Source organism: Triturus cristatus, chromosome 1_2 (assembly GCF_964204655.1).
Source record: "Triturus cristatus chromosome 1_2, aTriCri1.1, whole genome shotgun sequence".
NCBI lineage: Eukaryota > Metazoa > Chordata > Amphibia > Caudata > Salamandridae > Triturus > Triturus cristatus.
The window spans coordinates 1,113,649,005-1,113,667,025 of NC_140580.1; the positions used below are offsets into that span (position 1 = coordinate 1,113,649,005).

At 47.0% G+C, this 18,021-nt stretch overlaps 1 protein-coding gene across 9 annotated transcripts in view; it reads right to left on the reverse strand.

The window, feature by feature from the left end:
• The window catches only part of NR6A1 (nuclear receptor subfamily 6 group A member 1), a 927,754-nt gene that overhangs the window by 213,091 nt on the left and 696,642 nt on the right, over positions 1-18,021 (reverse strand). For 6 of the 9 annotated variants that reach the window (XM_085613755.1, XM_085613754.1, XM_085613756.1 and 3 more), the window contains one exon: positions 10,873-10,986. The exons of the other annotated variants lie outside the window; for them this stretch is intronic. In XM_085613755.1, the coding sequence (XP_085469881.1) occupies positions 10,873-10,986 (114 nt within the window). The remainder of the gene's footprint in view (positions 1-10,872; positions 10,987-18,021) is intronic. 9 annotated transcript variants of the gene reach the window in all.

Sequence of the window (18,021 nt, forward strand, 5' to 3'; positions counted from 1 at the left end):
TACATCCATTAAAATATGTATAAAACATGAGAATCACCCAGATGAACAATAAAAACAAACATTATTAATCATAGCATGTATAGAGGAACACCCATTGTGCAAAGATGCAATGTGCAAATAATGCAACCTATCAGGTCATATTCATTAAGGTGTGCAAGCACCCATTGTGCAAAAATGCAATGTGCAAATAGTGCAAAATAGTAATGCAGCCTATCAGGCCGTGTTCATTGAAGTGCGGGAACGGACAGCAGTTTGAAGAAAACGAATAACTCTAAAGATTACTTCGACAGTGCTTAACATCAGTAAATCTCTAAAAGCTGCATTAAAATCCGTCAGAGCACTGACTCTAAAATAGGGGATTAGGAAGTGTTTGGTATATTTTACATAAAAACCACAAAACAATGTAAAATGTAACAAACTTTGTTTTCCACCTTGGTTACAGGGGCAGTTTAAATTTCCCAAATTGTGGATATAACCTAAGGGGAAACAAAGTAAATTTACCACACTTCCATCCCTGAACCGAAACAGCAAGCTCCTATTCCATCTACCCAATTTCTTGCGCAAGTAACCATGGGGCATATTATGTGACCTATCACAGGGTTCTTGAATGGGGATGTACCGAAGGATAGCTGGCTTTACAAATTCAATATTTTCTCTATTCGCTCGGTACAGGTCGTATAAAGCCCTTTTTACTATATTCTTATGCGAGCAGTCTATTGTTTGAGGTGCTGAGAAAAGGTGCCCCATTTCCACGCTTACTAAACTCTTCTGTACCGCCTTAAGCCAAGGAATATGATTGGCCCGCTCACTTTTTAGGCAATCTGAAATGATATCACGGGTCAAGGAGGCAGCTGGGTTTCGCCAAATTTTTAACCAGAACAAAGCGGGTCTTGATTTTATAAAATCCTCTATATAGGGGAGATTCAATTCTCTGTGGCACACATAGGAGGTGGCCGAAATGACCCCCCCCCCCCCCGGGCCTTCCTGCAGAATTTATTTTCTTCTGTCTGGATATTAGTGCAATTTGAATATCCCCACACCTCGGCACCATAAGTTCCCGTAGGTAGGCACTGGGTCTTATAAATTTGTAAGAGTGGTGCAATGAACTCAGCATGCTTTGGTTGACGTAGGGTAATTATAGAATTGATAGCTTTACCCAGTTTATTCCTCCCTCTGGCAACATGAGGTTGCCAGGATCCAAAGTCAGAAAACAACAGGCCTAAATAAGGAAAAGTGGAAGTGCTATTTAAAACATTATTCCCTGACATAATAAGACGAATTTTGTGTTTCCTTGGGCCGCAAGACATTATGTAAGATTTTTTAAAATTTGTACATAAGTCGAGATCGGCCATATAAGAAACGAAGCCTGAGATTAAAGTGCGCTGTGCATTGGGTGTTCGACCTATAAGGACCGCATCATCCGCATAGAGAAGTGCAGGAAGAGGTTTACCATTGATGAGCGGGACGTCGGTAGTTAATTTGCCCAAAGATGTGCTTAATTCATTTATGTATAAAATAAAAAGCAGGGGGGCTAGGACACAACCTTGTCTTACCCCCCTGCCAATTAAAATCTCACCCGAAACCTCACCATCATTATTAATTCGAACACGAGCCTTTAAATCACTATGTAAATGGGCCAAAAAGTGGACCAAGGGTTCATCTAAGCTGTAACTCAGCAGGGCTGTCCATAAACGGGAACGGTTAACAAAATCAAAAGCGGAACTTAAATCCATAAAACCTAGATAGAGTGGAGATTTTTTAGCTACAGTATATTTGGCTAATACTAAATTTAGGTTTAAGCATTGCTCCACCGTCCCTACGTTGCTTCAGAAGCCTAGCTGGCATGGATGTAAAATCGTGTTTTCTTCAGCCCAATTACTAATCTTATTAAAAATGACCCTGCCCAAAATCTTCAATGTGTTATCAATTTATGATATTGGACGATAGCTGCCAGGGTCAAGTCTGCTACCTTTTTTAAAAATGGGTACTATAGTGCTGTTAGACCAGGAATCAGGCAGTGAGGTATTTGATAGACTATTAAAAACATTGCACAGTAGGGGTGACCAGAAGTCAGGCTCTGATTTGATTAGGTCAATGGATAATCCATCAGGGCCCGGAGCTTTGTTCCCTGCGCTTTGAAAAATTGCATCCTCCACCTCCATTATAGAAATATTCGGTAACTTGAGTGGCTGAGGATTTGCCATAAAAGGGGTCGGTGCCATATAAATATTTGAGAAGTGCTCCACCCACACATCCCCTAATATACTACAGTTTATGGGGGTGATGTTGGAGCCGATCGATCTCAGGTTCTTAACCTCGCTCCAAAACCCAGCAACATCCTTCGTTGCTGCTGTACGTACAAGGGATTCCCAATGGGTTATTAAAAGCTCTTCAGATCGTAATTTTAAGGTGCGTTTATATCTAGACCTCAGGGTCCTCACCAGTAACTGATCTGGTGGATCAGCTTTAAGGGCAGCTCTTAATTCCCTATTTGCTCTGGAGCATGAGTTATCAAACCATCTTGGGTTTTTATTGATGTTAATTAAAGCTGGCTTGGATATCTCCTTTTTTATGGTCTTACACAGCCCCGTAAATGCTTCCACAATAGCATATCCGGGGCTATCGGAGGATAGACAGGTAGATACTAATGAGGGATGAGATTTTATGACACGAGCTAACACCCCCTTATTATCAATACCCTTCCAGACCACCCTAAGTTTGTCTGTCGACACAGCTAGATTTTTAGCCCCTATTTCTCTCCGGTTCGTCATTTTATTAATAAATTTAAAACAGGATAAGATCGGATAGTGGTCACTATATACAGTCCTAACAACTGTGGCTTCTAATAAAAGATCCACGAGCAGGGAGGTTATAAATACGTAGTCAATTGTGGATGCACTCCCACGCCCGACATAAGTGGCCACGGGACATTTATTTACGGCAGTATTTGCCTTTTCCATAACATTAGCTAAGTCCCGTGTGGCCAAGTGGTTAGACAGTTCTTCACCTCTTTTACAGGGAGGGGTTTGACGGTGAATGTGTGCATTAAAATCTACTCCTAAACATATCCCATCAAATTTACCATACTTTTGACCATCTGTAATATCATCAATAAAATCAAACAACTTTATAAAATTCATATTAGGATGTGTTTTAAAATCATTGTTATAAAAATTAATTAAACATATTCTTATTCTGCTGATGTAAAGCAATGCCTGAAAACTCATATCTTTTGTTTCCAACGGTTCAATTTTGACATCTGCCCTAATTTTAGCCCAGATGGATAGTCCCCCGCTGGGTCTACCCATAGCCGGGGTTGGTACAATTTGATTAAAACAACTGTATCCATCAAAAAGTAGAGGGCTGGTGCACCAAGTTTCTTGAAACATCAAGATGTCAAATTTAGAAACCCAGTCCACCCAGTCCCTACTTGTTACTTTCGCATTGAGGCCTGCAATATTCCAACTCAGGATTGTCAAATTATAGTTAGGTGTTAACAAGGTAGTGACATAACTGTTACCTTTAGGATGGGATAACAGTGTGGGTACCTTGGTGTCATTGAAGGTCTCTATAGTCGGGTGGATAGTTAATTCCCCCGCTAAGCCAAGTGTATTGGAATAATTCCTGCTTACTGGATCTGAGAGGATAGTTGATGGTCAGTCCAAGGTGCCCAGGTCGGACAATGCGCTAAACCTATTATGCAAAGGAAAAGGTGGTAAAACAGGGCTGGGTGGTCTATGATGGGGTCTATAAAAGTAGCCCAATGGCAAAGAGGTTATGACAGTAGAAGGGGAAAAATACATGTTAGTACTGCCAAGGATAAATTTAACTGTGGAGGGATTTCTAAAGTTAATAACAATGCAATCCCCTTCTATGTTCTTCAATAATGGCCCGACCCAGCTCACCCGTCGAACGGACAGGATTTCTCTCGAAATATTAGGACCTACCCCTTTGTGTTTAGATAGCCAATCTATACACTTATTGTTTAGCTGAATCCATGACTCGCTCTGTCCATCCCTTAACTGAGGTACGCCTGCCAAGATTATAACATAAGGGCAGGCGTCGGGGGGCAGATGAAGGGCAGGCCCCGGGTGTATAGTTGGCCTAGTAACGATAGTTTGGCCCTTGTCTAATCCAATATTAATAGGTGCCTCCATCCTTGTAGAGGGCAAAGTAGGAGCATCCTTTAACATATTGGTGGCCGTACTAGTGGGGCGAACTAGTTCCGTTACTCCAACCAGGGTATGCTGGGGGGACTTTACAATGTGGTTGCTCCCTTCATTAACGCCTTTAGATACGGTATTGGATATGGTTGCGCTATTTAAAGTATTGGATCCTCCACCCAAAAAGCCCTTATTAGCAGCTTCCAACTCTTTCAGAAGGCGATCTCCCCTCATTAAATCAAGGCTAATTGCCCCTTTCCTTTTAACATCTTCATTTTTTATCAAAGTTTCTATTCGATCTAATCTTTTAAAATCATTATTAAACTGTTTGATCATTTGACATTCTAACTGTTTAAAAATAGTGTCCACAATAGTTTCCATAAAGTTCGCGTTTGGCTTTTTTAATGTGGTGCTTTCAATAGCAGGGTCAGTCTGTGTGCATGAGCAGTTATAACCATTTTTGAGGGAACGGTGTCCGAGGGTCCTTCAACAGATGGCACTTGTTCAGTCATAACGCTTCTGCCCCCTGATATTTTTTGCTTCCCTCTGGTCCACATGCTCTGCGGTGTAGGTTGGCTCCTATTACGTGTGGGTTGTTTCCTTTTGTTGGTTAATGGTTTTGAGGAGCCTCTTTTCCTTTTTTCCCCAGCGGTTTTGGTATTCGGGGATAGAGGAGGGATGGGGGCGTGCGCAGTAGGATCAGACTGTGAGTCAATGATAATAGTGCCACTTTTTCCCCCAGAAGAAATAGGTGGTAAATTAGACAAAATGGGTTTGGCAATTGTGACCACGGGGGATAAAGGTAAAGTGTACTCTATGCTTAAATCCCGGGGCTCTGGGTGTACACGTAAATGCTCCAAAGACATCCGTCTCTCAGTACTCGCTATTTCATTAGCGACCATATTAAATGCGTTATCCAACATACTTTCTAGGGATAGCGGCATTGCAGAGTGGGCCATAGCCGATTTACTGGTTACATTTGCAGTGCATTTCCCCCTAATAGACATGTCGCCTCTCTCACCTTACTTTGCAGCTTAGTGGGGTGGCCCGCCCGACCACTGATGACCTCTGAGGGCCACAGAGGGCCCGCCCTTTGCCCGGGCTTCGCCCGGCGCGTCCCGCGAAGCGGGCCTCGGTGTTATTTGAAGGCGCCTCCTGGCGCTGGCGCTGCGTGTGGTGACAACGCGCCGCCGCTGGGGCAGCCGGGAGATGAAGTCCCGGGGCGGCGACGCGGGAAAATGCTGGTTCTCTGCTGTGAGCCAGTAAGTTTTAGCTCCCCCTTGACTCTTGGCGGTGGCGGCGTGCTGGCGTACTGCTATGCAGGTAAGTTTTAGCTCCCCCTGCTCCGCCGGCCTCGGTGTTATTTGAAGGCGCCTCCTGGCGCTGGCGCTGCGTGTGGTGACGACGCGCCGCCGCTGGGGCAGCCGGGAGATGAAGTCCCGGGGCGGCGGCGCGGGAAAATGCCGGTTCTCTGCTGTGAGCCAGTAAGTTTTAGCTCCCCCTTGACTCTTGGTGGTGGCGGCGTGCTGGCGTACTGCTATGCAGGTAAGTTTTAGCTCCCCCCTGCTCCGCCGGCCTCGGTGTTATTTGAAGGCACCTCCTGGCGCTGGCGCTGCGTGTGGTGACGACGCACCGCTGCTGGGGCAGCCGGGAGATGAAGTCCCGGGGCGGCGACGCGGGAAAATGCCGGTTCTCTGCTGTGAGACAGTAAGTTTTAGCTCCCCCTTGACTCTTGGCGGTGGCGGCGTGCTGACGTACTGCTATGCAGGTAAGTTTTAGCTCCCCCTGCTCCGCCGGCCTCGGTGTTATTTGAAGGCGCCTCCTGGCGCTGGCGCTGCGTGTGGTGACGACGCGCCGCCGCTGGGGCAGCCGGGAGATGAAGTCCCGGGGCGGCGACGCGGGAAAATGCCGGTTCTCTGCTGTGAGCCAGTAAGTTTTAGCTCCCCCTTGACTCTTGGTGGTGGCGGCGTGCTGGCGTACTGCTATGCAGGTAAGTTTTAGCTCCCCCTGCTCCGCCGGCCTCGGTGTTATTTGAAGGCGCCTCCTGGCGCTGGCGCTGCGTGTGGTGACGACGCGCCGCCGCTGGGGCAGCCGGGAGATGAAGTCCCGGGGCGGCGACGCGGGAAAATGCCGGTTCTCTGCTGTGAGCCAGTAAGTTTTAGCTCCCCCTTGACTCTTGGCGGTGGCGGCGTGCTGGCGTACTGCTATGCAGGTAAGTTTTAGCTCCCCCTGCTCCGCCGGCCTCGGTGTTATTTGAAGGTGCCTCCTGGCGCTGGTGCAGCGTGTGGTGACGACGCGCCGCCGCTGGGGCAGCTGGGAGATGAAGTCCCGGGGCGGCGACGCGGGAAAATGCCGGTTCTCTGCTGTGAGCCAGTAAGTTTTAGCTCCCCCTTGACTCTTGGCGGTGGCGGCGTGCTGGCGTACTGCTATGCAGGGGTCTTCATTCCTTGGACAGTGAGGAAACAATTCTAATCTCTCATCAGGCGCCATGAAAACTACTATGCTGGCAATTGCTGGTCGCATAACAAACTATACCAACAGAATTTAGTTGGGTTTGCCAGATCATGATCTGAGACGACTCCCTCTACTTCAGAATGCCGCCACCAGGCTGATGTTCAAGTCCCCTAGTAGGTGACACATTTACCCTCCTAAAACACCTACAATGGCTGTCAGTAATACAGCACATCCAATTTAAAGTCTGTTGCTTAGTTTTTAAGGCTGCTCCTAGATTAGCTCTGGATTTTCTTGCTTGATGAGTTATAAGATTTGTCCCAGTAAGGGCATTGCGATCATCCAAGGGTACTAAGCTGCTAGTGGCGTAAAACTAGAGATGGAGGTCGTACGTTCTCAGTACAGGAGCCGATGGCCTGGAATTCTCTTCGGATGTATATTCCATCACTTACATCATTGGAAGCGTGCAGATGTGTACTGACACGCTATTCAAAAGCAAAATGATGGTCAACATGACTTAATTACCCACCATACCTTGCTGGCAGCTGCGGCTCCTCCGCTATCGTGCAGGAGCGTCGCCCCCGTCCCCTCACCGGCTGCCTCAAAACAGCAGGAGAGCAAAATTAAAATAATAATAAACACGTTTTATTATTAAAAAACATTCCTTTCCTGCAGAGTCGTTGGGGACAGGGCCATGGGGATGACCGGCTGCAGGAGGAGTGGTAAGTGCACTGTGATCAGTACGGATTGGCGGTTTGGCCGGCCGGCCGTCTTAGGCTGGCCAAACGATCATTCGCACTGAAGCTCTCTCCAACCCGAGCTGCATTGCCGATTTGGAGAGAGCAGGCACAGGCTCCCAGACTGACTGGGAGAGCAAATTCAGAGCTCCCAGGCCACTCTTGATGCTGATTCCAGCATCAAGAGCGGCGTCAAGATTGGCCACACTGGAGTCTATGAGCCTGTGCCTGCAGAGGAGAGGGGCAGAAGAATGTGACGTGGCCGGCTGCAGGTAAGTTATTTCTATTTTTTTGTTATTTACTCATTTGTAGTCCGCAGTGACGGCCAGGACAGGTAAGTGCGGTGCGGCAGGGCACAGCAGGGGAAAAGCATACAAAATAGGTGTTATTTATTTATTTAATTATACCTATCCCGTCGTCTGTTGACTTCCCTCCCCCCCCCCCACCCTGCCCAGCTGCATTTACCAGTGCCGGCCACTGCTGGTCATCCGTTGCCCCCTGCCCCCTCCCTCCCGCCCACCATTCTTCGATGACACCAGCTGCTACTGCTTTGTAGGCAGTGCTTAAGGTTACCCTGAGAACAGGGACCAAAACAGCAAACTCTAGACTCCCTCATTTAGACTTAAAACTGCCCACTAAAGGCCAAAGGACTCTTAAAGAACAGCAGGCATGATGCATGCTACTTTGGCACTCTGCCTTTCAGCGCCAAACATTACTCAAGCCTCGCGGCACCAGACTCTGAGACATAGCAAGATTCTGGATCTGCTTAGTAAGAATACCCCGTACCACTCGGGACAACCAGAGTACAACGAGGCGACATTAGTGAAATAAGTGACAGCAAAGAGGAACAGAAATTTTACTGCACTTTTGCATATTTTCATGGGCCACTTTAAAATTAAAACAGGTGCACCCTGAATGGGAAAGATAGCAAATGCAGACTAGAAAGAAATAAAACCATCAAACTTATATCACAAAATATGGTATACTTTAAGATTTTAAATATTTTTTATAAGGGGGATCTCCTAGGAAAAAAAGAGCAACATTTCCCTCCATTCATCTTTTCGTATCCCGCTCCCCAAAATAACTTGCCCGCCCATAACCCAGGATCTTTGTTCTCCTTCCCAGCGGTCCTCCTGATTGTGGAAAGTGACACGCCCACCAACGGCGTGGCAGCCATATACATCAGAACTGCCAAGCATTGCCCTTTACAGCCCCACCCCTTTCGGAAGCATGGACTGATGTGTGCAATGTAGTGAGCAGCACTGAGCTGCAGCGCCTTACTTTACAGGGAGGCTTCCGCTGCCCAGAACCTGAAAGGAAATTTTTTTGTTGAGTGGCAAAGTTGGGTGACAGGCTCTGGGCAAATCACACTGGTAGGGAGAGTGAGATGGCTCTTGGAAGATGCTTTCGGCAACAGTGAGAGGTGGGGTTATCAGGATGTACCACCTATCTTGCTTCGACAGCGTACATCATGAAACAAAACTGTGTGAGAGACATTTTAAGGGCACCACAAGGCTCCCTAAATGAGAAAGAATTCCATGGCGAAAGCGTGGGCGTTTTAACTTCCCCACTTTATGCATAAAGGAGGGACCCCAGGAAAAGTTGACCTATTGGAGGCTGGAGGTCATCCCAAGAACAGTTGACCTATTGGAGGCTGGAGGTCACCTCAAGAACAGTTGACCCACTGGAGGCTGGGGGTCACCTCAAGAACAGTTGACCCACTGGAGGCTGGGGGTCACCTCAAGAGCAGTTGACCCACTGGAGGCTGGAGGTCACCTCAAGAACAGTTGACCCACTGGAGGTTACCGCAAGAACAGTTGACCCATTGGAGGCTGAAGGTCAGGAGGCTGGACAAGTGTGGGCTCCAAGTCCAGGTGCCTCGCCAGCAGTTTCATCGGCACCTTGAGGTAGTAATCCAGCTTTTGGCCACTAGTGGTGGAAGGAGATCACAGATGTGTCAGTGACTGTGCAATGCTAAGGTTAGTGAGCCCAGACAGTGTGTGTCAACTCATTGAATATGAATAAGGGAATCCACTTTTAGGAATTTATCACACTCTAGGTGACAGTGGAACATGAGCATATTCGGTTTCAATTCACAGTGGTATGTAGCTGAATGACAGTAAATACTTGTTTTACTTTATTACTTAGTATGGTAAGGTCCCTTTTCTTTTTCCTTTCATAACCGTAGAAGTTCTAACAAGATGGCCTTCTAGTGCCTGGGCTTTCACTGAAGGGTAAATGAACGTAAGTGGGGTACAGAGTGTATCAAGGGAGAATTGTGAACACTTCAAATGTTAACATCTGATTGGGAAAGAAAGTGAGATTTCTAAACAGGAATGACGAGTATCAAACTCTATCATTCGATCCCCGTCGACAAAAGAATCTCCTTCAAGCTCCTGATCCACGCACACAAGGCTCTCCACAAAACCGGCCCAGCCTATCTCAACAGTCGACTCTCCTTCTACGTACCCAACAGGAAACTCCGCTCCGCAGACCACGCCCTGGCTACCGTCCCACGCATCCGTAGAACCACAGCCGGAGTCAGATCCTTCTCCCACCGCACCACCAAGACCTGGAACACCCTCCCCCTCAACCTACGACAAACCGAAGACCTTCTAACCTTCAGGAGAAGACTCAAGACCTGGCTGTTCGACCAGTAGCAACAGCACCCCCTCTCACCCCCCCCCCCCACACTCCCCACTCTCAGGGCCTTGAAACCCTTGCGGGTAAGTAGTGCGCTTTAAAAATTATTTGATTGATTGATTGAACCAAGCATTTAGAATTTGCTACATCACAACTATTTGGTCGTTTCTAGCAACTCAGTATTGATTGCATTGTTTTAAGCTTTTACACTAAATGTAACTGTATTCTGATTGCTTTTGTTAAGACAGATTTACTCTGGTTTCCTTTGGGGCCATTAACAGAAATGTGATGTGGTTTGGTATCACGCTACAATAAAATATATTGTGCACTTGTAGTTTTCCTTTTGGTTACCGGAAGCTACAATATGTTAAAGTGCCTTTGAACTGAAGTGCCTAGATATTTTCAGGATCTCCACAAACCCAAATGAGCACACAACTAAATCAATCGTGATGGTCAATTGAGAAGAACTCCTAACATGAACTTAAAAGTAGCAAAAAGATAAAACATGACGGAAAAGAGTTTGCCTTTTTTACTCTGTATGTTTGTGAATAACTCCGTATTGGATGTCTACTTATTTATGGACTCCTAAATACTAATGGGCTTTAAATAAATTTTGGCAGGACACAGCTTGGTGATCCAGCACCGAAAACGCCTTTAGTAAGGACCCTGCAAAATTAAGATCCCTACTCAAAAATGTAACCTAAATTCAAAGTAAATCTACAGTTGCAATCCCTTGTATTAAGACCTATGTTTATTCTGACCTGGCTTTTCTAGCACCCCTGTGGATTCGTGCACCTCACTCCAGAAAACGAATTTAGCATCTGGCAAAAGAATAGAAATCAGTTTCAAATTTAATGTAGCGCTTAGGATTTCCTCACCCAATAAGATTTCATTGGTTCCTGTACAGTTGTGGGATGGGCGTCTGTAGCTTTCAGAGGTCGCTATCCCATCAATTGCCAACGCGGGTCCGTCAAGGTCGGTCCTACTGATTTCTGAGAAGCAACAGAAAATTGGGAAACTAATAAGCGAGAGCCAAAATCATAAGATCACAGTAAGACTTGGATGATGTAAACCAGAAAGAAATGAGAGCTGAAACTCCAGCAAGATAAATGGTATTCTGTATAACTAGGGTCCGTCCAGACATTATCAATAGAATGTCCTTTTCTGAAATTATAGTTCTCATCAATTATTTTAATATAAATATATTTTCTAAGTAGCAATGCCCTCCTTCCAAATTATGCCTATTTGTAGGCTTTTTGACAACCAAAAATAAGCCATCACACTTACCTTTAGGAATGGGCCCACTGAAGGGTTGAAGGAAGCAGCCCTATGGGCTCCTTATATGAATCTCTCCGCACGTATCGAAAGATTCATTCTCTAAGATCTTACAAACTTGCATTGAAGATCTTAAGGGGTGCGGACTCATTGAAGTTTCGAACTTTCTGAGGTGCTTCATATCTGGTATAACAGATTAGTCTTTAGTTGTTCTGCAGGGATTGATTGTACAGAGACGTAGGGTACGGGTAGAGTTGATCCCGGGATGAAGGTACACCGAATTCTTAAGCTTATGGCAGAATTTCATACCAGCCAGTCAGTGCCTGTGCCAGTATTTCCATAGACCTCATATCCCACATACGTAACTATTAACATCTTGTCAGATATGTGGTGTGTTTTTATCTCAGGAGCTAGAAGAACAGAGCCTTTGGAAAGCACTGATCCAAGCTCAGCAGCCATTGATCCCAAGAGACTGAAAAGACCATTGTGAAGAAGCAAGCTTGAGATGTGCTACAGGCTCGTATACTAGTATTATTCATCCCTTCGGAGCCGAGACAGATCGTGTCCCCTTATCATTCACGGGCACAGCACTTCTGCCAGGTTCTTCAGCTTGTTGTTCAGCCAATCTCGCAAGATCTGGTCTTGCACCTCTACGGGGATGAACGTGACTCTTCCACATACCCAAGAAACACTGCATCTCTAGTACCAAACACTCAACGTTTGAGGAGTTGAAGTTCATTACAGAGGCTGGACTACCATGACAGGGTTTCCAGTGACCCCAATCGATAGCATCTGTGCAACCAGCAGGTTGGCTCAGTGAGCAGAATGCCCCCTGCTGAGCATGTAGTGGTCCGCAGGTCACGAGACTCAATCCCAGCATGGCCGACTCAGTCTTCCATTCCTTGTATATCAACAAATTATTGTTACTTTAGATTAATGAAACTCCTGTTGTTTACAGTGCTTTGAAATGGCAGAAGTGTGATATAAGGGCTCTATAAAACAAATTACTATTATATAGCTTTGTTTTCAACACTACAAGAATGTTAAACGTAGGATAGCCTCTACCATCAACACTGCAACAATACGACATGCACTGGACAATTGTGGAAATACTACACACAACAAATAATCTGTACCATTAATAATGCCACAACACTGCACACAAAATGTCCACCGTAAACATTGCCACAACACTGCGCACACAGTCTCTATCATTGTAGGAAGGTGGAATCTGACTATATGGTTGCCCCCAACTTTTTGCCTGGTATTTGAATGGTTTTTGACTACTCTGGCTGGGATCCTGCTATCCAGGACCCCAGCCTATCTGCTTCCTCCCTAAAACTGATGCGAGTACCCTAGGTACATTCCAATTGGATACTGAGGAAACCCTACCAGCCCCTTGTAGATGGTACCCTAGGTACCCAGGGCATGGGTCCCTCAGAGGCCTACCAGGGGCTGCAGCACTTATTGTGCCACCCCTGGGACAGCCATACCAAATTACACCACCAGACCACTACTGTAGTCTGGGTAAGGTGGTGCTGGCACCCCCTTACAGGGATACAGGTACCCTGTATCCCACCTATGTACAACACATGTATTCTCATTGGTCACCCCTCAAGCAGGCCTTGCTAATCCTACAAGGCAGGGTGCTGAGATATGTGTGAGGGGGGACCCCTACCTGAGTAGGGCCCCTCTGCAACCCTCGTAAAAATCATTGCAGGTTTGTTTGTAGTGTAGCCATACCATATACTCTTAACCGCATTATAAGTATATCGCGATAGCGTGATAACTTGAGAATGGCTACACAGAACCATATCGTGTTTGGTGTCAAAAAAGTAGGAATCATACCCCCAGTCCAGCCATGGGCATGAGGGCATGTTTCCCCCCTGCAAGAGGGGCGATATGGGACTAGCGGCAGAATTTAGACACCAATTTAAAAGTGCACACGTATCACAAAATGGATGCTACTCGCCACTCACACGACTCTGGCTGCCTGTTGCTGGGCAAAACCCCAGCCTCGGCAGCTGGACAATAGGGATCCTGTTGCAGGGAGGTGCCAGCACCTTCCCAGACAGGCTATGTGGATTGGAACTGGGTGGGTGCACCATAGGATGCCTTTCAAAGTTGCACGTAGGATGCTACAGCGCCTACATTCTGCATACACCGCCTGGAACCGGTTCAGGGGCATCCTGCCCCTCACCCAGGTGGGAAACACACAAAGGGGAGAGGGTGTAGCCACCCTTTCCCGCCTCAACTCTCATTGGTGGACACTGATCTGGACACTCCCCTAATCTTGGGGATAAAGGTGAATAACGTGTCCCCAGAGAATCAGATTAATCTTGGACTTCACAGACTTGACCTTCGACGAGCTGCTGCCCAGCTGACTGAAGAAATCTCCCTTGGGGTAAAGGAGTTACCCCCCTGCTTGGCAGGCACCTGAAACACTACAAGTGACCCGGTTGGAACTTTGCTTCTCCTACGGACTTTGTCGACTTCCAGCAACCTCGAGGTGGGTTTCCTAGCATCCCAGAGGCCAGTGAGCGTGCCAAGCAAGTCTGAGCACCGTGGACCGCGTGGGTGCCGAGATCCCCAATACCCCAGGACACCGGCCACCTCTTGCGTAGCACACGACCCTGACCAGTGGGGATGTTGTGCTTTGGCCCAATATTGAGCCAATCTCTCAGCAGCAACTGTGCCAAAGATCAGCGCCCTAGCTCACTCCGGTGGCCCGTGGACACCCTTTTACGCACTCCAAATTGCTGCCTCCCGCGGTCCCTTGTCTCTCGACTTGTGGGCCCTAGCAGAGGTCAATCTTTACTTTTAAGAGTTCCTCTGATTGCTCCAGGCCTGCTCTACAGTCTCCTTGAAGGAGACCTCGCCCAGACCTCGTGGGTCTGCACCAGTAGCTAATTTGTTCATCTTGCGTGGGTTGCAGTTGCCAAGGCTTAGCGGATCCAATCCGGACACTAACACTGCAGCGACCCTCATACTTTGTAGGACAGTCGCCCTCCAGAAGCTGGCCTTCCTTGAAGCCTCCCGGAGCCCGTGGCTGCAGATCCAAGCTACACCTTTTCCACTTTAAGCACCCGACATTGAAGGGCTCGTTTCCTTGAGCTCCCTGGTCACTGTGCCGTGACCCAGACTCTGTCCCCTCTGCTTTCAGGTTCTCCTCTACAACATCTACAACTTCATTCTTCACGGCATCATCAACGCTTTTGGCTAGCAGCAGTTTTGTACATTTTCCCATTGAAAATCAGCCCGCGACCCGACATCGAAAACAACCTATGCACCCGGCTTCCCTGGGGCAGGTAACAGTGGTACCTCGGTACTCCCGTGGTAGTGGGCTCCTCAAAAGCTTAACTCTAAGTTTTTAACTTTGAACTACTGCTAGAAGTGTCTTTAATCTGTTTAAATCAAACCGCAACATTCTCCATAGGCTTTAATAGAGAACAGCTATTTCCACTGCACGTGCCTCCCGTGGGTCCCCTTCCTTATCACCTGGGGTGGATTCTCAAGGGGCCAGCGATCCTAAATGCCCTAGGCATTGTCTGTAGAATTGTCGTGGTTCTTATACCACTTTTTTAATATATGGTTTGGTCCCCCCCTGGGGCCCAGTGATTCCAGTGCTATTTATTGTATCTATAAATGCTTATTTGAATTGTAACTTTACCTCTAGCCTCATAAAGAGACTTGTGGGATTCTGTTTAGAATAAATACGTATATTTTATATAGATATACCTGTGTGGACTACTCTTTCATTTGGTCATTCAAGAGGTTATCTATGGTAAAACAATAAGCTTAACACTCCTTCAAGACTTAGCCTGAAGGCTGCTCTCCACCGCTACCACTAGGATAGCTTTCTTTAAAGGTTGTCTTTTAAACCTATCACCTTAAGAGTCGAATTGGACTGGTGCAAGGTGTCCCCTATAACTAGTGACCAGCATATGCCAGGCCAACTTCTCACAATCATCAACATTGCCAACACTGCCACAGCACTGCAACAAGACAATCTAGTGGTTTGATATCAACCAGACCCAAAGTTCAGCAGTGCACTTGTCCTTTTCAATCTCTACAACAATTTAAATATGGCCAGGGTAAAAAGGATGTTTCTGCTTTTCATTACTGAGTAGAACTGCATCCTCCGCTTAGTTCTCAACAGAATCCCACTAGAGCAGGAAGAGAACATGTACACTCCAATAGAAGTCTCTGATTCCATCACCCTCCAGGGACCACTTTGCATGGGCTTTGAATTAGGGCGTGGAATTAGCTGCATTTGGCGACCCCGCATTACTCTTGTAACGAGGAGTTCTACCCAAATTTTGCCAATCGCCACGTGGTAGAATTTTTTATCCTGCGAGGCTCCAGAAGTGCAAGCTGGTGAGCGCAAGCAAGGTTTTGGCATCGCAAGTGTGGTTTACTAGTGCGAGCAGTCGTGGTCTGAGGGCTACTTCCACAGTAGATTTGCTTCCGCCCAAGTAGATTTTCTATTCGAGTGGCAGCAAAATCAACTTGAATGGCCGCGCGCTCTTGCGCAGCGCATGGTGCCAGTCGTGCTGATTTGTCAGGGTTTAAAGCACTATCGGCGCTAAATTACAGCGTGAGGTGCATATTCTCCGCCCGTTTGGCGGAACCCCGCAGAATTATGTAACTCCTTGGAATTCAACAGATCAAAATTCCATGGGTTCCGCCAACTACTACTTTGAATCTGAAGTCCATAGAGACATTTGTGCGTAGTGCAGCACTGTGTGAAAGCATTGTTTTGATATGGGATTCATGCCTGCCTCTTCATTTTGAACACTGCGGACGCCCCAACTGCGGACGCCACAAGTTGATCGTAGCACATTGTGCTGCTAGTCATACCCTGCCTGACCTGCTCCCAACCATACCCCACCTGCAACACAGCGCTTCTCTCTTAAGAACATATGTAGTGTGCATTCCTAGAATGTGTATGGAAGCGCTTTCCAAATCTTTACATTTCTTGGATTTGCATTGACCGGAGTAAAAGCGGTCTGTGGATTGATTCTGGGGGCATTACATATTGTTTAGGGGTGTGTCATATCGATAGGTCATGATATGTCTACCTGACGTATCAGCTTTCTTCAGGAGCCGCAAGTGGTAGACACAGCAACACATCACATTGAAGAATCCGCCACATGAAACCGGTAGTGAGGGGGAAAATGTATGGGGTGGGGAAGATTTCAAGTAAATAAAAAACAGAATGAAGTAACATTTTTGGGACTTCTCCCTAACCTATTCATATATCCAAGTATCTGTCTCCCCATGATCCTTTGCCCAAACCGTGAAGCCACAACACACCTCGCCTTGCACTTTGGGAGACGGAAGTGGACATTCACTGTGTTTCTCCCGGGCTGGACTAAGGCTGTTTGGGAGATACACCTGACCCACCGCTGTACACCGAGGTCACTCAGCTTAGTAACAAAAACAAAGTCTGTGGGGTACAGTTATGGCTGGTATGCCCTCCACACCGCACCCCTCCCACCTCCCCCCCCCCCCCTCCCCATTGCTATATCTCCTTAAAAGACAGGTGTTCGTGGCTTCCTTTGCTAATCCAGTTTCGTTCTCCGTTGATGAGATGCTGGAAATGGTGCAAACTCGAACCCGGGCAGCCTCGCTATCGCTATGGCGCCCTTCACGCGGACAGGCCCCGGGGTGCCGGCAGCCTTCAGTGTAACAGCTTCATAATCTGCCTCACATCTCGCCCCCAGAAAGGGAGCCACCCCGGAGCACTTTGTAGTGCGGCCTCGCCTAATCCTCGCCCCGTTTATCTGATAGGACGTAGGGTTTAGGGTTTAGTGAAGCGTCCCTGTCCTATCTCAATCCGTGGGTCTCGGTTTATGGAGCCAGCCCCTCCCCCAGCGCCCCGCCCCTTTCTTCCCTATCAACGAGGCCATGAATCCTTTAACAGATGTAGTGGTGCCATGGTTACAAGGAATAGCTGAACTCCCAAGACCTTTAAAGAGCAGCCGTGCCACCGGGCATGCACCGCCGACAGTCTCCGGGCACAAGCGAAACCCACAAAATAAAAAAAAATAAAAAACACCAAAAACTGCCGGTTAATTCGCCAACCGGGTAAAAAAAAAAAATTAACACATCTCTAACAAAGTGCCAGGACAAATCGCTGGTGTCACAAACTGTGTAGGATTACGCGCCCTTGTGACACGGCCTGAGAAGCCACTGAAAAGGACATTTAAGAGACAAGAGCCCTCCAGTCAAAGGATCCGTCAACAGCATGCGTCAAGCAGCTCACAAAATGGTTAAAAAAAACACATTATTTTGTACCAAGATCCTACCAGATGGCTGTGACTGGAATAAAAACCAAACCTAAACGTGGTCTAAAGTGACAAGGAAATAATACACGCCGCCCTAATAAGCAGTGTCACTAAATGGAGGTCTCGGTTTTTATTTTGTTTCCTTGTTTTTTATCTTATTTTAATCAGCAGCGCTGCCGTGTTTGACCTCTTAGCCCAATCAGTGTGGCTACCTAAAACAGTCTTACATTGCCAAACTAGCAACCACTTTTTTCATGTCCTGCGCTGGGACTTTTGCTTGAGATTGCAACCCTTACCAATCAAAAGGAAAGCAGGAGCGAAAAACTCAAAAATATAAAAACTGCTACTTCGCTAGGCCCGCTGGAGGACTGCTCTCGCGATGCTACGCGTTGCTCACGTTGCTCCCTTTTATTTGAAGTCAAACAGCCAGCTGAAAAGCCAATTAGATTCCTTATTTTTAGC